The sequence below is a fragment of the Chrysochloris asiatica genome, unplaced genomic scaffold, assembly GCF_000296735.1.
Source record: "Chrysochloris asiatica unplaced genomic scaffold, ChrAsi1.0 scaffold00035, whole genome shotgun sequence".
Lineage (NCBI taxonomy): Eukaryota > Metazoa > Chordata > Mammalia > Afrosoricida > Chrysochloridae > Chrysochloris > Chrysochloris asiatica.
Window position 1 is genome coordinate 13,890,238 of NW_006408553.1, and position 23,348 is coordinate 13,913,585.

Genomic DNA, 23,348 nt, shown 5'->3' on the forward strand with positions numbered 1-23,348 from the left:
TTTACATGGTCGCTCTGAATTGGAACCTACTCAAAGGCGCTTAACAACAACCCATTGCCGTAGAGTGAATTCTGACTCATATCAATCCTATAGAACTATCCCTTATTGTTTCCAAGGCTGTAATCTCTACAGAAACAGACTGATACATCTTTCTCCTGTAAGTGTGTCTGGTCAGTTGGAACTACTGACCTTTTAGTTAGCAGCCAAGTGCTCACCACTGCACCATCAGGGCTCTTTATTCAATCTACTACAATTCCTAAATTAGAAATAACTTAAATATCCATCACCCACAGGATAAGAAATTTGTTGTTGTTGTTAGGTGCCATGGAGTCGGTACCAACCCATAGCGACCTTATGCACAACAGAATGAATGAAACACTGCCCGATCCTGGGCCAACCTCACTACTGTTGCCATGCTCAAGTCCATTGATGCTGCCACTTGGCCAATCCATCTCGTTGGGGTCTTCCTCTTTTTCTCTGATCCTCCACTTTACCAAACATGATATCCTTCTCCAATGACTGGTCCCTCCTGACAATATGTTCAAAGTATGAGAGATGAAGCTTGGTGATTCTGGCCTCCAAGGAGCACTCCGGCTGCACTTCTTCCAAAACAGATCTATTGGTTCTTTTGGCAGCCCATGGCACTTTCAATATTCTCTTCCAACACCATAACTCAAAAGCATCAATTCTTCTATGGTCTTCCTTATTCACTACCCAGCTTTCGCATCCATATGAGGTTATTGAAAATACCATGGCTTGCGTCAGGCACACCTTAGTCAAGCTGACATCTTTGCTCTTCAACCCTTTAAAAAGGTCTTGTGCAGCAGATTTGCCTAATGCAATACGTCGTTTGATTTCTTGACAGCTGCTTCCATGAGTGTTGATAGTTGATCCAAGAAGAATGAAGTTCTTGACAATGTCAATCTTTTCTCCATTGATAAGAATGCTGTTTATTGGTCCAGTGGTGAGTATAAGAAATAGGGCTATGTTAGTATCATGGAATATTATAAAACAAAGATGAACAAATTATAGAAACAGCATGAATGAATGTCATACATAATGCTAAACAGCCATACCAGAATAATATTGAATGCAGGATTCCATTTATATAATGTCCAGAAATAAGAAATGATCTATGGAGATAGGATAGTGATTGCCTTTGGAAAGAAACCAAATATAAGGTTTGGAGGGGCTTGGTGGGGATTTCTGGGAGTGCTGATATGTTTAGTGTTCCAGGTAGTGAAGATTCACCAAACTGTCACACTTTTGTGTACTTTTCTTATGTTGTTAAGTTCTACATCACAGCAGTAGGGTTTCTGAGGCTGTAAATATTTGATGGAACAGAAAGCCTATTTCTAATTCATTTTCTTTCCTTTATGTTAGATATACTACATTTTTATAAGGACGTGTGTTAAGAAATTTGCATCTATGTTATACATTTTTTTCTCCTATTTTCTGTATATATGGTAGATTAGAACAAAAGTTTTTTTGTTTTTTCCTCTTGTTGTTTTGTTATTGTTTTTGTTGTTAAGTGCCATTGAATTAGTTCTGACTCATAGCAACCAAGCCTGTGTATGGTCTCTGAGTAGTGGCTGAATGGGTTTGAACCACCAACTTTGTGGTTAACAGTTCAGTGGCTATCCTACAGTATTACCCCAGGACTCCTAGTTGGGCTTAAGGGGGTCTTTCTCTCCAAAGTATTGGTTCTAGGGTATATGCACATATTTTTAGTCTAATAGGTCTAGCAGTTACCACTGGAATTTTGGGGAATGTAAACAAACATACTTGCAAATTATAATTGCTAGGAAGAGTCCTGGTGTGGGGCTGTAGGATAAGTACCAGACTGCTAACCACAAGGTTGACAGTTCAAACCTATCAGTCACTCCTCAGAAACCTATTAAAGGGTTACTATGAGTAAGAATTGATTTGATAGCACTTGATAATAACAAGGGAGAGCTTGGGAAAAAATTCTGCTTGACAGATGCAATTATATGTTCCTCTAGTTATCCTAGTTGTTCTACAAGACTTTAGTGTCGCTGACATTCTCTACTGACAACATTCACCTCACTGAGAATTGTGGGTGATATTGAGAGGTGAGGTGGTAGGAGATGTTATTCCAAGATGAATGATGATGACTTAGGAAATGTGCTATGTAAGGGTAAGTAAAAAAAGTATAGCTGCTAAGGTTCCAGTTCTTACATGCATGGGTTTATTCCAAACAAAACTTGTTTAAACCTATCTCTGAGGTTGAACAGTGGATGGCTGCAGACACGTTCTCTCAGCAATATATTTGCCTTAATCTCGTTGCTGTTGTTGCAAAGTGCTGTCGAGTCGGTTTTGACTCATAGTTACCCTGTATAGGGTTTTTGAGGAGCAGTGGGTTTGTGGTTCAAACCTCCCTTGTGGTCCAGCACAATAACCTGCAACACCACACCAGGCCTCATTGTTGTTAAGTGCCATCAAGTTGGTAATGACTCAGAGCAACCCTATGTGCAACAGAACGAAACACTGCCTGGTTCTGGGACAACCTCACAATTGTTGCCGCACTTGAGTCCATCGATGGTGCCACTTGGCCAATCCATTTCGCTGGGAGTCTTATCTTTTTCTCTGACCCTCCACCTTACCAAACATGATATCCTTCTCCAGCGACTGGTTGTTGTTTTAAATTACCATGGAGTCGGTTCCGACTCCTAGTCACCCTGCACAGGGTTTCGAGGCTATAAATCTTTATGGGAGCAGAAAGCCTCATCTTTCTCTCACAGCTGGTACCTCCTGACAATGTATCTGAAGTATGAGAGATGAACTTTGGCTGTCCTGGTCTCCAAGGTGCACTCTGGCTGCACTTCTTCCAACACAGATCTGTTTGTTCTTTTGGCAGCCCATGGTACTTTCAATAGTTCCCTCCAACACTGTAACTCAAAAGCATCAATTCTTCTCCCATCTTCCTTATTCACCACCCACTTTTACATGTATATTAGGTTATTGAAAATACCATGGCTTGGGTCAGACGCACCTTAATCTTCAAGCTGACATCTTTGCTCTTCAACACTTTAAAAAGGTCTTGTGCAGCAGATTTGTCTGATGCAATACGTTGTTTGATTTCTTTACTGCTGCTTCCATGAGTGTTGCTAGTTGATCCAAGACGAATGAAGTCCTTGACAATTTCAATCTTTTCTCCATTAATAAGAATGTTGTTTATTGGTCGAGTGGTGAGGATTTTTGTTTTCTTTACTTTGAGATGCAATCCATACTGAAGGCTGTGGTCTTTGATCTTCATCAGTAAATAGGCCTCATTGTTGTTGTTGTTAAAATAGAGATAATTTTTGTGCCACGAAAAAAATATTTTAGAGGTTAAGGCCAATAACAAATTGTTAACAAAACTCAAGTGGCCATTTTCCCAAATCACTGAAGTTTTGCAACATGTTTATGGGAATGCTACCCCACATAAAACAATATATTTCAGATGGGTCAAGCATTTTAAGAAAGGTCAGGAAGACCTCAAAAATTAGACAAGAGAGGGAAGACTACCAACCTCAACAAATGAAGAAACTATGGCTGAAGTCCAGAAAGTCGTGGGAAATAACTTTAGAATTAACATTGATGCAATAGCTACTGAAGTTCACATCTCACACAGTTCGACATTTTCAGTTTTAGGCGAAAATCTTGGCCTCAGCAAGTTTTGGGCTGGATAAGTGCCAAAAGTGTGTGTGAAGATCAGCTAGTTCAAAGAGTTGATGTTTCCATCAGTCTTTTAATCAAGCTTAAAACTAATGAAGATACTTTTATGGAATGAATTGTAACTGGGCATGAATTTTGACTTTACCAATGTGATCCAGAGTACGAGATTCAGTCAAAATAATGGCCTCTGAGGGAGATCTGCTGGACCAGTTAAATTCAAGGCAGAGAGGTCAGCTCAGAAAAATATGGCAACTACTTTTTTGGAATCCCAAAGAAGTAGTATTTTAAAGTTTTTATTGTGAATTGAGTGAAAGTTTATAGGGCAAATTATTAGTTTCATATTCAATAAATCATATTTTGTTTCATTGCAATGATTACGATCCCCTCCGTGTACTATCAATCAATAATATTTACCTCTAGTACCCCCCCCTTTTTTTTTTTTTGATGTACACATACGAAACAGAAAATACATGTTCATTTAAATGTCCACAGGGCACGTTTTACAAGCCAACCTCCCGTCTGTAGGCACACAGCCTTTCTCAGTCCATGGGCCTAGAGTCCTCAGCTGCTCTATCTCTCTATGCCATTGTTGCTGCCACTGTCTCTGCTATCGCTGGTGCTCTGGTCAGGATCTCACACTCCACTCCTGCTCTTCTCTCTTGCTGGCTCTAGGGTCCTGTGTTCCTGAAATGGAAGATAAACTACTCCCCACTTTAATTACATATCTTCTACATTTACAGTTGTGACAATCACAATTGGTCCTGCTAAGAATTACTCACAATTGAAAGGAAGATCGCTCAAGGGAAGTAAGATTCAATATATCCAGTTTACACTCCCAGCTAAGGTTGTTCACAATATAAGTAGATTTGTGCTATTTTTCAGTAATCCAGAACTTGATTGGAACTTAATTCAACAGCATTTTAGGAGGTTGTGGAATAATATCCACTTGTCTGTGGATATCCATCAGCTACATGCTCAAATTTCTGATATAAGTAATTCTCAAGTTGAGCACTGAGTGGCTACTAATTTGCTACCCCTGCTAGAGATTAAGATCCCCTAAAAACTTGATTGAACCTCAGCATAGTGATCCTGCTTGGTCACCTGAGAGCAGGTGGTGGTCTGACAACGTCTTGCATATGGGGTCCCCAGCCGGTCTCCTCCCTCCCGGCCTTCTTCTAATGGCGGCTGTTTATGCTGGACGTGTGGCCAGAGATGGGTAAGGATCACGTGGAACCTCGGCAACCTAAGACAGAGCCATTGCCATGCTGCAATGAGTTTCGATGACAGGTAAGACGGAGGAATTCACACTGACTGCTTAAGACAGGCAGCGTCCCTTAAACAAATAATAAATAAGGGGGAATCTGATGCAGACCGTGCAGACCCGGTTAGGAGTTCAAGTCCCTGTGGGCCCAAGCATTGCAGACAGTCCAAACCATAGGCTCTGAGGATCAGACTTTAGCCACCTAGCAGACATAGCAAACTGTCCCTCATCTGATTATTCAGTTATGCTTGTTAGTAATTGCATACATGAGCCTGGATATCCACAGATAAATGTAAAAACTTCCCTAAAAGCCGAGACTGTAAATTCCAAAAAGCAAAGTTTTCCACCCCCCAAAAAACAAAAACCAAAAAAGCTAAAGAGGATAGAGAGAAATACTGTTAACTGATAATGTATGGAAGGGATTATAATCAATGTAATGAAACAAGTCATATGAATGGTTGAATGTGAAACTGATGATGTGCCCTGTAAACTTTCACGCAATCCACAATAAAAATCTTAAAGAAAAAAAAAAAAAAGAATTACTCACAATTGAATCATAAACTATCCTCATCATCCCCCACCCCCTTTCACCAGACCCATCTGGAAAAGAGGAAAACTATTCAGTGGGGATTCTACCTTACTCCCGCCCCTCTCACGGTTTTGATGCTAAGCACACTCATCAAAGCCAGCCACTCTGTAACTTTATAGCTCCCATTTTTGACAGGCAATCTCTAACTTGCCCCTCCTTATCAACCCAATGTACGGAGGAGGCAAGTTTGATCCTTGATGTGAAGAGTTCTTCCCTTTTGGTTGGAATTTTGAGCAACAACATCCTTTGTCTCTCATACTTTGGACATATTGTCAGGAGGGGCCAGTGGCTGGAGAAGGATATCATGTTTGGTAAGGTGGAGGGTCAGAAAAAAAGAGGAAGACCCCCAACGAGATGGATTGGCCAAGTGGCAGCATTGATAGACTCAAGCATGGCAATAGTAATGAGTTTGGCCCAGGATCAGGCAGTGTTTCGTTCTGCTGTGCATAAGGTCACTATGGGTCGGTACTGACTCGATGGCACCTAACAAAAACAACAACAACACATCCACAAGCAAAGGTCCAGTTCATCAAATTGTAGCAATTTACATGTCCCTGAATCAAATCTCTTTATTTTCATCTGGTCGAGTTCTGGTCAGCAAGCTGTCTTGTTGTTAAGTGCCATGCAGTCAGTTCAGGAAGCCATCTAAGCTATGTCAAATGGGTAAGTTTGGGAGTTCTTGCAGGCCTCTCCCCACTTCAGATCAGCTGGCTGCTTCACTCTCAGCTCTAGCCTCCAGTGGTTAGGTCAGTGTCCATGGGCTTGGGAGTTCACACACCTCCCAAAACTTAAGACCAGCCAGTCCTTCCTCTTCTCTCTCTCATCTCATGGTGAAAGGGTGCCTATGGAACATGGCCAAATTCAGACCATATCTTCATTCTGAACTTCCCCCACTTCCACTCACAAGTAGACCAGGGCGGTCACCAACAGAATACAAGACTGCGCCAGTGTTCCCTTTGAGTTTCAGTCTTACAAAGGGTATTATCCTGATGATCTGACTTTTCTTGTTTTGATGACTGCAATGCAAACAGCTTGCTTGATAGTCTAACAGACAGTCTGCTTTTTTTCTGCTAGTCTTTCTTTTAAGAACTATCTGATCATTCTGGGTTGGTCTGCATATCTTTTCAAGTGGGACTGTCTCACCTTTTAAGGTTCTGGGTGGGACTTGGGATTCCAACTAAGGCCCCATACTCCACAAAGGTTTAACAAAAAATTTATTTTCCTGGGCAAGTTCTAATTCTACTTTTAGCGAATCTAATCAGTTATAAATTGAAGATGGGCTTACAAGCTTTCTGTAATCATATTTCCCAATTTTCCTTTCTATTACACTTAAATGTCTGTTTTACAATAGAAGGCAGGGGTAACCAATATCCACAAGACAGTCAAGCCCCTTAACATTAATTTTTCCTCCTTTACCTACTCCGACTATGTTTGTATCCCTGTATCACAGAGCCCTGATGTTCAAAGGTTGTATGTATGTATATATATATATATATCAGTATTTACCTCTATCCCATTTAGCCAATGCATGCCTCCCTAAGTCTACCCCTATCTTCCTTGTTCATCTATTTTCCTTTTCCTTCCTGTGTATTGCCCTCCCCCTCCTTGTATATTGCCCTCCACATCACCCGAGCTATCATGTGTCTACCCTCTAATCCATGAATTACTGACCTGATAACCACCAAATAATTTTTCTTTCAAATTAGAAATATTTTCTTAAGCCTTTATAAGAATGGCCTTATGCAATATTTGTCTTTCTGTGACTAATTTCACTCAGCACAATGGCCCCAAGGTTCATTCATGTTATGAGGTGTTTTGTAGCTTCATCATTATTCTTCAAGGTAGCATAATGTTCCATGTACTAAAATTTATTTATATATTCTTTCATCAAGGGGCACTTAGGCTGTCTCCATCTTTTTGCTATTGTCAATAGTGCTATGATAGACATTGATGTGCATATATCTACTTGTGTTCTGACTCTTATTTTTTGTGGCTATATACTTAAGGTCAGCAGTTCGAAACTACCAGCCGCTCCGCGGGAGAAAGATGAGGCTTTCTACTTCCATAAAGATTTACACCCTCGGAAACCCTGTACAGGGTCGCTATGGGTCGGACCCGACTCGACGGCACTTAACAACAACAACAACATCAAGTAGAGGAATTGCTGGGTCATATGTTATTTCTATTTCCAACTTTCTGATGAAACACTGTGCTGTTTTTCCAGAGTGGTTGAACCATCCAAGAAGTAATCTTGATATATTTTCTCAAAGGACACAAAATAATCAAGTGGCTTATTATGAAGCCATTTTTTAAAAGCCACCACATAACATGGATGAACCTTGAGGACATTATGCTGAATGAAATTAGTCAGTCACAAAAGGATAAATATTACATAAGCCCATTATGGTAAAAGCTTAAGAAAAGATATCCATTCTAAAAGGAAAAAAAAATCTTTGTTGGTTATCAAGGGTGGGAGGGAGGGTATGGTAGAGCACAGGATAGGGGATAGACACATCATAGTTCTGGTGTTGGGGAGGGCAATACACAAGAAAGGGGAGGAAAATGGAAGAACAAGGTAGATTGGGGAATACTGAGGCAGGTTTGCATGGGCTAAATGGAACAGAGGTAAATAGTGATGTATGTTCAACCTTGGACCAATAGGGCTCTGTGATACAGGGATCAAGGCATAGTCTGAATGGGTAAAAGAGGGGAAATAATGTTAAGATGCTTGATTATCTCATGAATATTGATTTCCTTGCCTACTATTATAAAATAGACACTTGAGTGGGATAGAAATGAATATCAGGAAACATGATTACAGAAAGCTTGTAAGCCTGTCTTCAGCCTATAACTGATTGGAATACCTAAAAGGGTTCTAGAACTTGCCCAGTGAAATACATTTCCTATGGAGCCTTTGTAGTATATGGACCTTAGTGGAATCCTGAACCCCATCCAGAACCTTCTGGATGGGACATTCTCAGGTGGGACATTCCCACTTGAAAGGATAATAAGACCAGCCTGGATCAGCTAGAGGAATGTTGGGAGCAACTAAAATGAAGGTCTCAGACTTGGGGGCAGTTTAACTGAAGGATTGCAGCTGTACAGTTGTAGTCCAGAAAATCAGGCTGCTCCCAGGTCAGGCTGTCCCCTGAGGAACTTGCAAAGCCTGTCTCAGGGAACAAAGAATTTGCAGTCTTTCCTTGTATACAGTTTAGTCTGCCAAAACATCTAGCTGCCCTATCTCTGTTTCCCTAGCAACTACATTCTTCTGATAAAGTCCCCCTTACTGCATGCATCAATAACACCAGATGATTTTTGTGCTCTTTTACCTGCCCCCAGTACTTTCTTTTGATTTGTGTATATAATAAACTCATGGCACTAGGTCTGTGTCACAGTATCTCCATCAGAGTGCTGTGTCCCACCTGGTTCCAACTTTACTATTTTTATTTGTGTCTTGCGTCTTCCTTTTTATTTCTAACCTCCTGTTGCCTCTACTAGGGTTTAATATCTCAGCGGAGGTCACAGAGTCTAGACGGTTGTTGGATGCAACAGAGGAAGAGAAGATAGTTCTTGAAAGAAAGACCAGGAGGAAAAATCCAAAACAAAAATGGCAGTCTGATTGACTAATACAAGAACAAACAAGTTGTTCACTGGGGAGCCATCAAGGCAAGCAATCAAGTTCCTTCAGGACAAACTCCCTGCAAGACTGAAACTCAACAAGAACACATAAACAGGCATGTAGGTTTGCTGATGACCACCTTGGTCTGCTGGTGAGTGGAAGAGGGGGAAAGACAGCAATGAAGAAATGGGCTGAGTTCCATAGTCTCCTGTCAACCTGAAGATAAGAGATAGAAAAGGAAAGACTGGTTTGTCTGAAGTATGGTGAAACCTGGGGACTCTTGAGCCCATGGACAAGGATATAGCCACAGAGGGCTAGAGCTGAGGTTGAAGCATCCAACTGACATGAAGTGGGGGGAGGCACACAAGAATGCCCAAACTTGTAGATAGTACTCATTTGACCTAGCTTCGATGGCTTGATTATCAGAACTCAACTAGAGGAAGATAAAAAATTGTTTGATAAAGGAAACAAGTATAAATTGCTACAAATTGATGAAACTGACCTGCACTTATGGATGTAGTAGCTCAAAACACCAAGTGAGAGGGAAGGAGTCTTCACATTAAGGATCGATCCTATCCCCTCTGTACACAGGGTTGATAGGGATGGGCAACTTAGATGCTGGTTACCTTAAATGCAATAAAGACACAAGTAACTGCCTTTACAAGTTTTCAAGAGGGAGTTTAGTTTCAGAATGTGCAGTGGAAGGTAGAATCCCCACTGAATAATTTTCATCTTGTCTAGACGGGTTTGGTGAAAGGAGATGGGAATAAGATTCTTACAATTCAATAATGAATTTTTGTTATCATGACTAATTGCTACTGTCACAACTGTAAACGTAGAAGTTTTGTAACAAAAATGGGGGAGCAGTTAATCTTACAATCCAGGAACAGAGGACCCTAGGACCATCAAGGGAGAAGAGCATGAGTGGAATGTGGGGGGAAAACAACACCTGCATTGGTGAGAAAAAGGTCAGGAAACTTGCTTGCAGGAATTTTTTTTTTTGTTGTTTAAATCACTGTACTGCAAACCCTTACATAGTATCTCATCATCTATTTTTTTCCTTCATTTTGTTGTTGGACTTTTAATTTGATTAAAAATTTTTAATTTTTATATAGCTAAAAGTATTCTTTGGTGTGGGGGGCTATAAGAATTTTGCTGGGACACCTTAGTTTCCCATCCATCCTACAGTCCTGATCTTGCCCCTTTTGACTTCTTTTGTTCCCCAAACTCAAGAACATTGAAAAAGAGCACAATTTGAGTTCCTTGAAAAATGCCAGAATTGTAATTTTGACGTGGCATAAATTGAAGAAGGTAGAATTCTTTGGGGGAGATTAGAAAGCTGGAAACACCGCCTTCAGAAGCTTATGGATCTAGATGGAGACTACGTCAAGAAACAGCTTCACACACTCTCCACTCTCCCACTGCTGTTGAGTCAATCCTGACTCATAGCAACCCTGGTGGTGCAGCAGGTAAAGCATTGAAAACTACTAGCCACTCCTTGGGAGAAAGATGAAGCTGTCTTCTTTTGTAAAAATTTACAATCTCAGAATGTATTACACAAACATTTGTTAAACAAAGTAATGCTATATCAAGATTGTAGAAGATATTGAGATCATTGGGACTTGTCCCTCCCTCCCCACATCGCACTGACCGCACAAGGCAATAAGACCTTGCTATTCAAGCCTACACCTTGAAAGTAGTCTTGCCTAATCAAGTGGGCAGGTGGCTGAGGTATCTGGACCCAGAGAAGCCAGATTGCTGTTTACCAAGCGCCGGTGAGTGAATCATTGTGTGTGAACGTTCATCACCACACCCCAGAGTCTGAGGCAAAGGAGAAAGAAAACCAGCCATTACCAGTTTCCCTCTGTTCCTCCTTGGAATAACACATTAGCCAATAGGTAGTCTGGAGAGTGCCAGGCAATGCTTCTCATATGCAGTTGCCACCCATCTCCATCAGTGGAGGGTTGGGTTTCAGCACAGCTTCCAGACTAAGATTAGGAAGAAAGGCCTGGTGATTTAGTTCTAAAAATCAACCAATGAAAACCTTTTGTATCACAATAGCCAGTTAGTTCTCCAACTGATCATGGAGCTGGGATAGGGCAGGGTTTCATTCTGTTGTGCATGGCGTTACCATGGGACCTACTGCGCAGTATCTAGCAGTAACAGACAGTTTTTTTACCTTATCATTCTTACAGTTGGAGATAAGAAGAACTATGGGAGGGGTAACTGGCAATTAGCAGGGCCAGGAAAGATTCTTTCTTTGCCTCCTCCCTTCATCCACAGTATGGCTGTCTAAGATAGTTTCTTGAATAAAATTCTTCCCTGTGTTATCAGGGTATAGGGGGGCCCCATGTCTTCAACAGAAGACCCTTGTATTTGTTGACCAAGAATGATCAGGTTATTGCTTTTCACATGAATAAAGATTTAAAGATTTACTGAGAAGAAAAGATCTGGCCATAGGAAAAGAGGAGGGTTTATGGGCAATGCTGATCTCTGTCTCCCCAGAGATGTTGCTGGGTTTTAAAGGTTTTAGATGGGAAAAGGTATCATGTTTATTCATAGGAGTAGGAGGGGATTTCCAGAAGGTGGTCTGCTCAGGAATGTTCATAGTGCTGTGAAGGAGCTCTGGTAGTGTAGTGGTTACGAATCGGGCTGCTAATGTCAAGGTCGGCAGTTCGAAACTACAAGTTGTTCCATGGGAGAAAGATGAGGCTTTCTGCTCCCGTAAAGATTTGCAGGCTTGGAAACCCTGTACAGGGTCACTATGAGTCGGAACTGACTCTATGGTATTTAACAACAACAACAACATAGTGCTGTGGGTTAATATGCTGGACTGCAAAGTCAATTTGAACTACAAGGTCGGTGGTTCAAGCTCACCAGTAGCTCCTCGGAAACCCTATACTTGCTCGCTATGGGTCGGGTCATAATTGACTCGAGAGCACTTAACATGCTAATTGAGTAGAGTTCTGGTGTGGCAATGCAGGTTAACATGCTGGACTGCAAACTCGGTTTGAACTGCAAGATCAGCAGTTCAAGCTTGACAGCTGTTCCTCGGAAACCATACACAGGGTCACTGTGAGTTGGAACTGACCGACAACACTTAACAAAAACAATGCTAATTAGGTACATGTGCAGCATCTCTTCAAGATGGACTTCATCACCAAGGCCTCTGGTAGGGGCAGATAAAACTTATTCTGGGATGTCATGCATGTGTAGTTCTTTGGGACTCTGGGTCTAGCGCCTTTTGGGGCTAGTGTTCTCCTTTACCCCCAGCAGAAGGTCATCCTTTAAAGTTAGGCCTAGGGCACTGGGTAAATCAGTCTGGCCTGTAAAACACCTTACAAGGAAGAAAAATTCTTATTGGTGGTCTTTCTTAACGGTATGTCCCATCTACAAGGGAGTAAAATATAGAATTTTTCTGAGTGGTCTTTCTTAATGGCATGTCCCAGAATGCAACTGCTTAGCTGTGTGTCCTGAGCATGCCCTGCACATCAAGCAAGGAGGTAGGCAGGACTCAACACTCAAGATTTTGGTCACTAGACTATAGTCAATAAGTGGCTCATGTTTAATTCTGATTTCTAGACCACCCTTTCTCCCTGCCTTACCTACTGTGCTACAACACAAATGTGTTCCCTAAACCAGTGTTGTTGTTAAGTGCTGTAGAGTTGGTTTCGACTCATAGTTATCCTGTATAGGTTTTCTAAGGAATGGCTCGTGGGTTTGAACTGCCAGCCTTGTAACTAGCAATCCAGTGATTATCCAACAGCATCACACCAGGATTCCAAACCAGTGTTGGATTGTCCAATTAACACAGTAAGCACAGATTTACTTGTGTGTCCTTGAGAATCTGTAGGGAACAATTCAAAAAATTTCAACACAGCAAAGATTCTGCTTCTAGTTATGACTGGCATCTCTCTCTCCCCTAACCCCATAGACCCTTCTTACAGAATCAAAGCCTCTTTTCAAATTTACAATCCTTGACAGCGATGTAGTACCCAGTAATCAAGGTAAGCACTAGCTTGTTGTTGTTGTTAGGTACCATTGAGTGGGTTCCTGCTCATAGCAACCCTATGAACAATAGAATGAAACACAGCCTTGTCCTATGCCATCCTCACAATTGTAATGTTTGAGTCTATAGCTGCTCATTGGGGTTCTTCCTCTTTTTTGTTGACCCTCCATTTTACCAAGCATGATGTCTTTCTCCTAATAACATGTCCAAAGTAGGAGAGGAAAAGTCTCACCATCTTGGCTTCTAAGGAGCATTCTGGCTACACTTCTTCCAACACAGATTTGTTTGTTCTTCTGGTAGTCCATGGAACTTTCAATATTCTTCCTAATACCATCATTCAAGGAGCTCTGGTAGCATAATAGTTATGAGTTGGACTGCTAACCGCAAGGTCAGCAGTTTGAAGCTACCAATCGTTCCTCAGGAGAAAGATGAGGCTTTCTGCTCCCGTAAAGATATACAGCCTCGGAAGCCCTATGCAGGGTTGCTGTAAGTCAGACCTGACTCCATGGCATATTGCTACCACCACCATAATTCAAATGAATTAATTATTCTATAGTCTTCCTTATTGATTGTCCAACTTACATGTGCATGAGGTGATTGAAAATACCAGGGCTTGGGTCAGGTGCACCTTAATCCTTAAACTGGTATATTTGCTCTTTAACAATTTAAAGCAGGAGTGGGGAATGTCTAGCCCTTGGATCATACAATGCCCGAGAAATCATTTGGTCTGGCCCTGCCAAAGCAACTGCAGTTTCAGGCATCACATTGTTGTTGCTGTTAAGTGCCATCATGTCAGTTCCAACTCATAGTGGCCCTGTATAGGAGTAACTGGTAAGTTGGAACAGCCAACCTTGCAGTTCACCAGGACTCCAGCCATCACATTGTTGTTAAGTGTCATCAAGTTGGTTCTAACCCATAGCGACCCTGTATAGGATTTCTGAGGATTAGCTGGTGAGCTTGAACCAGCTAATGGCGCTGACCCATTGAGGACCCACACTCCTGCATCTCTGCCTTGGAGCCTTCCCCTGTAGGTTCTGAATGCTGGGAGTATTTGTAAACACCTCCAACAGCGTTGAGGTTCAAAGCAACTTTGCAGTCCAGCACATTAACCCACAGTGGCACACCAGGATTCCAGCCAACACGTTAGGGGTGAGTTAATTAAATGTTTGACCAAATATAGCAGGCTAATTTTTAAGTTGGTAATTTGGTATGGTCTGTGAATGATGTTATAACTTTTGGCAGAGAAAATGTTCCCCACCCCTGATGTAAAGAGATCTTCTGCAGCAGATTTACCCAACATAATACGTCATTTGATTTCTTGACTGCTGCTTCCAAGAGTGTCATTTGTAGAGTCAAGAAAATGAAGTCTTTGACAACTTTAATCTATTTTCCATTTATCATAATGCTATTTACTTGTACCTATTTACTAATCTGTGTTGTTATTATTAAGTGTTGTTGAGTTGGTTCAGACTCATAGCAACTCATATGGTTTCCATTGAGAGGTTGGTGGGTTAGAACTGCCAACCTTGTGGTTAGCAGTCCACTGTTTATCCTACAGGGTCACATTAGGACTCCTGCATTCATCTGTTGTTGTTGTTATTGTTAAGTGCTGTCGAGTTGATTCTGACCCATAGTGACCCTGTATAGGGTTTCCAAGGGGTAACTGATGAGCTTGAACCACCGACCTTGCAGTTCAAGTGACTTTAAAGTCCAAAGCACTAGCCCACAGCGCCACACCAGGACTCTATTCATCTGTAGTGAACATCAAAGATGTGAAAATCATGTGGAATTTTTCAGTACAGATTAGTAAATAAGCATAAGTATACCTGTGCTTACCTTGCTTATTGGGTAATCCACCTTTACCCCAAATACACAGCTCAGCTGCCCTGCCTGTCATGCCTGCTGTCTGTAGGACCAGGACCCAGCATTCCATGGCTGGGAGTGGGGTTCTGTTCTGCTGCTCTAGGAGGACAGCTTTTCCTGTCTAACCTGCCAAGCACCTTGTCCGAGTGCTCAGAGCCACCTGAAACTCTTCCTCTTTCAGTCAGAGTGAGAGGCGGGGCTGGGTGGGAAGAACGCTGTTGGAGGTGTTTACAAATACTCCCAGCATTCAGAACCTACAGGGGAAGGCTCCAAGGCAGAGATGCAGGAGTGTGGGTCCTCAATGGGTCAGCGCCATCGCCATCCTCATGCCCACAAATTTCATAGCCAAGACTGTGGGTTTGTAAAATTGAGAGAAGACAGACTCAGTCCTAGGTGGTTAGCAAGTGAGTCTTAAGGGACAATATGCTCAAGGAGAAGGGCAGAAAAAAACCAGGAATCTTGAGGTCTATAAACCAACTTTGATCCAAGTCCTGTGCTGACTCCAGGCTTCTCTCTCCTTGACAAATGTTCAATTACTGCCTCCAGCAAATCACACTCCAAGTGTCCAGGATCTGGACTCCTGGTGAGGCATTGTAGGATCAGCACTGGACTTCAAACCACAAGGTCAGCAGTTCAAACCCACCAGCCACTCATTAGAAGTGGCTGTGGGTAGCAACTGACTGGACAGTACTTAACAACAATGTCCAGGATCTAAATGGAATTGCTCCCTAATGGTGAGGCAGCCCTGCCCTCCCCCAACCTATTACCTCTGCTTTAACCAGAGTCTATTTGTGTCTGACAGAAACCCAAATACATGAGGTCACCAGGTGCTAATAACTTCTCCTTCCTCTTATGCTTCTCCTCTCTCCTGGTCTCATCCTTTCCATAAGAACAAAAGGTGTTTCACTTCCTACTCAGCTTGTGAGGCTGTTTGATTCCTTGCTCTGTTTATTGTGAGAGAGCACCAAAGGAGGGGATTCCAGACAGAACTGAAAATTTTACTCCTAGTGGCTGTTTTGAACCCAAATCTATGACTTTGGCTGGGAGAAACCCAATAAAAGAGTAGACAAGCAGGAAAGACAGTCAAGAGGAAAATGGTGTTCGTTTTTCAGTGCTGCTGTAACAAAAATATCCCAAGTGGGTGGTTTTAAATCACAGGATCTTATTTTCTCACAGTTCACTAGGCTAGTAGTGTGAATTCAGGCAACTGGCTCTAGGGGAAGGAGGTCCTTCAGCATTCCTCATTTCCCTGGTAATCTTCAAATAGCATCCATCTTTCCCAGTATGTGCTTGCCTATCTCTGTGTCTATGCTGCTCCTTATAACTGGGTAGTGATTAGGTTTAGGGCACCCTACAGTGAAACAAAAGAGGAAGACCCCCAGCAAGATGGATTGACCATATGGCAGCATTGATGGACTCAAGCGTGGCAACAATAGTGAGGTTGGCCCAGGATTTCATTCTGCTGTGCATAAGTTCGCTATGGGTCAGTACCGACTCGATGTCACCTAACAACAACAACAACAACACAGTGATAAGAGTCCTCATGTGGCACTGTAGGATCAGCACTGGACTGCGAACCACAAGGTTGGCAGTTCAAACCCACCAGCTGCTCCCAGGAAATCTTATTTGTGTCACTATGAGTCAGAACTGATTCAATGGCACTTAACAACAACAGCAATAGGATCTCAATAAGATAACAGAAAACCTTATTTCCAGACACGAATAACATTCACAGGCATAGGAGTTAGGATTCCAGCACTTATTTTGGGAAAATATAATTCAATCAATAACAAAAATGTACGCCTTATTTAATGTTAGTATCAGCTTAGACATCAAGGATGGGTAAGAGGTGGGGTAGGTTAAGGCTGACAGTCCCAGGTGATATTAATGAAGGTATCTGGCTGGCTGTGACCCGCCATGCTATTGACCACTGTATTACTTCTGCCTTACAACCTGTTGTACAGCTGATTACATCACTGCTCTAAATCTTCTGAAGGCTGGTTCATGCTGGCATAACACTATGATATAAACTCCTTAGCCTGGTGGTCATGATCTGGACCCACATACCTTGTATGTCTTATTTCCGCAACCCAATATCCTCCTAACATAACCTACATTCCAGCTACAGTTAAGCACTCCCGATGGGGTAGTGGGTTAAATGGATCAAACTCCTGTGAAGATTTATGCTGTGAATGCAGTGGGTTGAACCCCTATGCATGCCATGAACTCTCTGGCTTCCATGACTTTGCTTAGTCTATTCTGTTTTCTTCCCTTGACATGCTTTTCCTCTATCATCCCTTTTCAGAGTCCCGGTGTGGCACTGTTAATAAAGCACTGGACCACAAGTTTAGTTTAAACCACAAGGTCAGTGTGGTTCAAATTCACCAGCTGTTCCTTGGAAACCCTGTACAGGGTCACTATGAGTCAGAACTGACTTGAAAGCACTTAACATCATCCCTTTTCTGTTAAATCTTTTTTTTTTTTCTAACTTATATATGTATGCATATATAAAGCAAACATTTGCCATCTCAATAATTTTTACATATACAATTCAGTGATATTAATTATACTCACCATGCAGTTGTGTACCTATCACCACTATCTGCTTCCAAACTTTTCCATCACTCTTAACTGAAACTCAGTGCCCCTTTAGGCATACCTCCCCCTTTTCTTTTCCCACCCACTCCTGGAAACTATTAACTTTGGTCTTTATGTATTTGCCTATTCTAGAAATTTTATGTAAGTGGGATCATACAATATTTGTCCTTTCGTGTCCAACTTATTTTATTCAGCATGATGTATGTTTTCAATGTTCTTCCACGTCATAGCATGTGTCAGAACTTGATTTCTCTTTATGTCTAAATAATATCCCATTGTATGTATATACCACATAGGCAATAAATCTTCTCATATATTTATAGCCCAGCTTAATGCCACTCACTTCATAAAAATCTACCCAGTGAAGAGAAATTGCGATCTCCTCAAAACACCCAAAGCATTTTATTTACACAGGACTTCTTTTGTAGTATTTAGCATAAAGTGCCTTAGAACTGGATTTCAGTTAGCTTTGTGCCCTCCAGCACCTGCCTGTTGTTGTTCCAATTCATAGTGACTCTATGTACAACAGAACAGAACAGTGCTTGGTCCTGTGCTATCCTCACAATTGTTGCCATGTTTGAGCCCATTGTTGCAGCCACTGTGTCAGTCCATCTTGTTAGGAGTCTTCCTTTTTATCTCTGACCTTCTATTTAACCAAGCATGATGTCCTTTTTCAAGGACTTGTCCTTCTTGATAACATGTCCAAAGGATATGAAATGATGATTGCTTCTAAGCGACATCTGCAGTACTTGTTCCAAGACAAGTTTGTTCGTTCTTCTAGCAGCCAGTCCATGGTACTTCAGTATTGTTCACCAACACCATAATTCAAATTCTTCTCTGGGTCTTCCTTATTCATTGTCCAGTTTTCACATATATTTGAAGTAATTGAAAATATGGCTAGGGTCCGAGGCACCCTAGTCCTCAAATTGACTTTACAACACTTTAAAGAGGTCATTTGCAGCAGATTTGTCCAATGCTATATGTTGCTTGATTTGACTGCTGTTTCTATGAGCATTGATTTGTGGATTCAAGTAAAATGAAGTCCTTGACAGCTTCAGTCTTTTTCTGTTTAGCATGATGTTGTTTATTGGTCTAGTTGTGAGAATTTTTGTTTTCTTTGCATTAAGGTGAGTTATAATCCACACTGAAGGGCATAGTCTTTGATTTTCATCAGTAAGTGCTGCAAGTCCTCTTTGCTTTCAGCAAACATTGCATCATCTGCATATGGTAGGTTGTTAATGTGCTTTCCTCCAATACTGAAGAAAGAATGAAAAGGTGGTCCACTTTTGAGGGATTGTTATTGTTAAGTGTCGTGGAGTCAGTTCCCACTCTTGTTGACCCTGTGTAGGGTTTCTGGGGATGGCTGGTGAGCTTGAACCACAGACCTTACAGTTCAAACTGACCTTGAGGTCCAGTGCATTAACCCATAGCGCCACACCAGGACTCCTTCTGAGGGATTGTTGTTGTTGTTGTTGTTAAGTGCCGTGGAGTCGGGTCCGATTAGCCACCGAAAATTTTTATGAATAGCAGCTCATGCCGAGCACATGAGTAACTTCTCAATAAATCTTTGTGGAACCAAATTGAGCCATGAGGTTGAATGAAGTTAATGAAACTTAAAGAAAGGGAAACGGTATCAAAACGACAGAGTTCTGTTAGATTTTCCTACCTCCTATATTGGTGTGGCACTGCAGAACAATGTGCTGGACCATAAGTCAGTTTGAGCCACAAGGTTGGCAGTTCAAACCCACCAGCTGCTTCTTGGAAACCCTATACAGGGTCGCTCTGAGTCAGAATCAACTCCACAGACGTTAACAACAACAACAGCATTTCCAATGTCTCTTCCTCTCTCTCTGCCCTTTGAGTCGATTCTGACTGATAGTGAACGTACAGGACAGAGTAGAACGAACTGCTCCTTATGGTTTCTGAGAAGAAATCTTTACAGGAGCAGACATCTTCCTCTCAAGGAATGACTAGTAGATTTGAACAGTCGATCTTGTGGTTAGCAGCCTAACACTTAATCCATTTTCCTACTAGGGCTCCTCTTCCTCCTTATCACCATTGATTATTTACAATGTACCAAGTGGGCCTGTTCCATACAGTAGTGATCATCCTTGGTTGTTGTTAACTTGAGGCATACTTTCTGTCCTCTAATGTTTTACCTGGTTAAAGGAAACATTATATGAGTATACTCATTGTTAAGTGCTGTCGAGTCAGTTCCAACTCATAGTGACCCTGTAAAGGGTTTCTGAGGAGTGGCTGGTGAGTTTCAACTGCTAACCTTGCGGTTCAGATTGGCGTTGCTGCCCAGTGTATTATCCTGCCACGCCACACCAGAACTTCAGCATGTACTCATGACTTTCTAGAATATTCTGCAAACTCTTCAATTCAACAGTATTTCTTAAGTATCTGTGTACTCAGGTTTCTGTTATGGTCTTATAAATAAGTCACTCTCTGGTGCCTTACCTTAAAGGGGCTACAGGAAGTACAAGTCTTGGAGAACTCTGAATAAAGACCTGAAATGAGTAGGACTTAGCAAGGACAGCCAAAGGGACAACAAAGTTAGTAAAGGCCTGGAGGTGGGAAGATAACCTGGGCTACAGGTTTGTTTGCTCAGAAGATAGAGGGGAACAAGTTAGGGTGGGGCTAAAATAGGAATGTTTTGAAAGCTAGGTTAAGTCTAACAGTAGCAAAGCAAGTTTGAGGTTCTGAGAATGCAAAAGAAGCAAGGGAAGTAGTAAAAACACTGTTGGGAGCCAGTTCTGAGTTCTAGTCCTGACCCTGAACCACTGAAAACATGAACAATTCACTTCTCTGGTCTAGGCCTTACATAAGTGTAAAATCTAAAAACTTTCTAAGAGACCTTCCCAATCTGACAATAGACAGGCCTTTAAATCAGAGCATTGGGAAAAGAGGAAAGAGGTGAATCTAACAGATGGTAGAACAAAACGGGACTGACCTGGAGTCAAGATATAAAGAGGAGGGAGAAACCGAAGAGGGCCCCAGTCAGGGAGAAATGGGGAACCTAGGGAAGAACCTCTGGTCTGATGATAGCTTTGGCAATCCTATTTCAGTTCCTCCTTTCTTTCCTTTGCCGGATTTAGTTTCACCTTATTTGGTGCTGTTGATTAGGCTTTGGTCTGCTAACTGCAAGATCTGAGGTTCAAACTCACTAGCTGCTCTCAAGGAAGAAAGATGAGTCTGTCTACTTCTGAAAAGATTTACAGACTGGGAAACCCTATATAGGGTAACTATGAATTAGTATCAACTGATGGCAGTGGGTTTGGTTGGTTTTATTTTGATGAGGCAGGGCAAAATAAGACATTCCCATACCGACCACATTGTGGGAGAAAGAGTGCCTTTTCTTTCCTCTTTGCAGATCCTCAAATGATCTCCCTTCCCCATCCACCTGGCACTTGCCTCTAAAAGAGTGGTGAATGTATAGAGAATTTACCTTGTGCTATGCACTGTGCTGGTGTGGCGCTGTAGGTTAATGCGCCAGACTGTAAAGCAAACTCACCAGCTGGCTCCTCCTCCGAAACCCTATACAGGGTTGCTATGAGTCCGGCACTTAACAACAACATGCACTGTGCTAAGAACTGCAATCCGTTTGTTCTTTTTAAACAACAGTTCAACGAGGCGATTGTTACCTTATTTTACAGATGAAGAAACTGAGACCTAAAGATATTACTCTGCGCCTGGTCACACCTACCAAATAGTGATGTAAACATTGGAAATTAGGTCTGACTCTTATGAAGTCCCGGTGTGGCGCTATAGGATAAGCACTGGACTGCAAGGTCGGTTTGAACTGGAAGATCGGAGGTTCAAAACCAGTAGCCGCTCCTCGGAAACCCTATACATTATGAATCGGAACCACTTCGACGGCACTTAACAACAACAGCTTGTGACCCTGGCGCTCATCTACCATCTCTCAGACACAAATTCTCGAATCTCCGGCCGCTTTCCCTTCCCAGCCTCACCCTGGCCCCAGCTGCGCCAGCCCCGCCCAGGGCGCCCCGGATGCATCGGGAGCTGAGCGCGGTGAAGGCGGGGCTGGGGTGCGAGCAGGTGGGGCGAGCTGGGGGTGCGGGGGTGTGACCGGGAGAGGCGGGCCCTGACGGGGGCGTGGCCGGAAGCCTTAAAGTGGCCTGGGCGACTGGGCGGGGCGTTTAGGTTGCTGGCTGAGTTGATCTGTTCTTCGCATTTGAACGGTCCGTGCCGCCGTCACCATGTCCCTGGCGGCCTCGGCGGGCCGGGGCCCGGGGACCTTGTGGTCCCCGACCCACGTGCAGGTGACGGTATTGCAGGCACGGGGTCTGAGGTCCAAGGGCCCTGGGGGCACGAGCGACGCGTATGCGGTGATCCAGGTGGGCAAGGAGAAGTACGCCACCTCGGTATCCGAACGCAGCCTGGGCGCGCCAGTGTGGCGAGAGGAAGCCACCTTCGAACTGCCACCGCTGCTGTCCGCCGGGGCCGCACCCGCGTCCGCCGCCACCCTGCAGCTCACCGTGCTGCATCGCGCGCTGCTCGGCCTTGACAAGTTTCTGGGTCGCGCAGAGGTGGACCTGCGGGAGCTACACCGGGACCAGGGCCGCAGGAAGACCCAGTGAGTGCCGACTGGGGGAGGGGAGAGGGAATGGAGGGACAGTAGACTATTGTGGAGGAGAAACGTGTGATCTAGGCGCTGGGACCCTTTTTAGAGAGCGCACGGGAGTCACAACGCTGTTGAGTTTCAGGGAGACAGACCAAGAAAAACCCTTGGAGAGGGATCCTCGACTAGTATCTGGTTTCAGCTTCTCATTCGGCTGTTAGCCCCATCCTTCCTCTGTATTTGAGCGCCTTGTGAAAGTAGGAGCGTGCGGCACTTGGGGTGCTTTTAAATCTGCTGGACACTCCTCAGCCCCTGGCATATTGTTGTTGTTAAGTGCTGTCAAGTCAGTTCCGACCCTGTATAGGGTTTCCAAGGAGTGGCTGGTGAGCTTGAACCACAGCAAACGACTTTGCAGTCCAGCGTATTAACCCACAGCGCTACAGTAAGCGCTTAATCAATTTTTGATCAATTTAAAATGTAATCGAATTCCTTCTTATGCAGTCAGTTTGCATATGTGATATCCACTTTAGTTTATGTAGAAAGTCCCCTGGATATTTCCCTGGCCTGGGCGTCGTGAGGTGAGAATGGATGGCCCAGATGAGATCCACTGACCCTGGGCTTCCAGGGACAGAGTAGAGGCATTACTGCCTCTGGGGCAGCTGCCCTGCTGATACCCTCTAGGCACCCTGAACAGGGTTGGAAAGGAGAATTTATGGCTTCAGAAAGAATGTTACAAAGAAGCAGTTGGGCCCCCTTTCAGACTGAAAATACTAGCCTTGTTTACCTTGGGCCTCACATTAGTATTTCCCAGTGATGGCTGGAGCTAGGGTCAGCCCTTGGCCAAGCAAAACTAGGAAGTAGGCATTGTTGCTCTTTGGAGTTTGTCAAGCTCTTTTTTTTTGCTCTCACTCCTGATAGATGGCTTCTCACCTGTATGCCCCCAGTCAAGGGCTCAGTGTCAGTGAATCTGCTCCCGTCACAGAAAGCTGTGCAAAACCCAGTTCACTCCAACATGTTACCAGTTTGTTCTCTTCCACAGGTGCTTGGAAAAGGCAATGCTTAACCCAGTGGAACATTTGATAATTATTCTCATCAAGGAGTCTTGGTGTCCTGCTGTAAGAGAAGCACTGGACTGCTAACTGC

At 43.1% G+C, this 23,348-nt stretch overlaps 2 protein-coding genes across 3 annotated transcripts in view; both read left to right on the plus strand.

The window, feature by feature from the left end:
- The window catches only part of GOT1L1 (glutamic-oxaloacetic transaminase 1-like 1), a 91,883-nt gene extending 70,171 nt beyond the window's left edge, over positions 1-21,712 (plus strand). The window contains exon 10 of the mRNA XM_006859998.1: positions 21,589-21,712. Coding sequence (XP_006860060.1) covers positions 21,589-21,712 — 124 coding nt within the window. The remainder of the gene's footprint in view (positions 1-21,588) is intronic.
- A 131-nt stretch (positions 21,713-21,843) lies between these two features.
- RAB11FIP1 (RAB11 family interacting protein 1 (class I)) overlaps positions 21,844-23,348 on the plus strand; it is a 35,824-nt gene continuing 34,319 nt past the window's right edge. For both annotated transcript variants that reach the window (XM_006859963.1, XM_006859964.1), the window contains exon 1: positions 21,844-22,220. In XM_006859963.1, coding sequence (XP_006860025.1) covers positions 21,844-22,220 — 377 coding nt within the window. The remainder of the gene's footprint in view (positions 22,221-23,348) is intronic.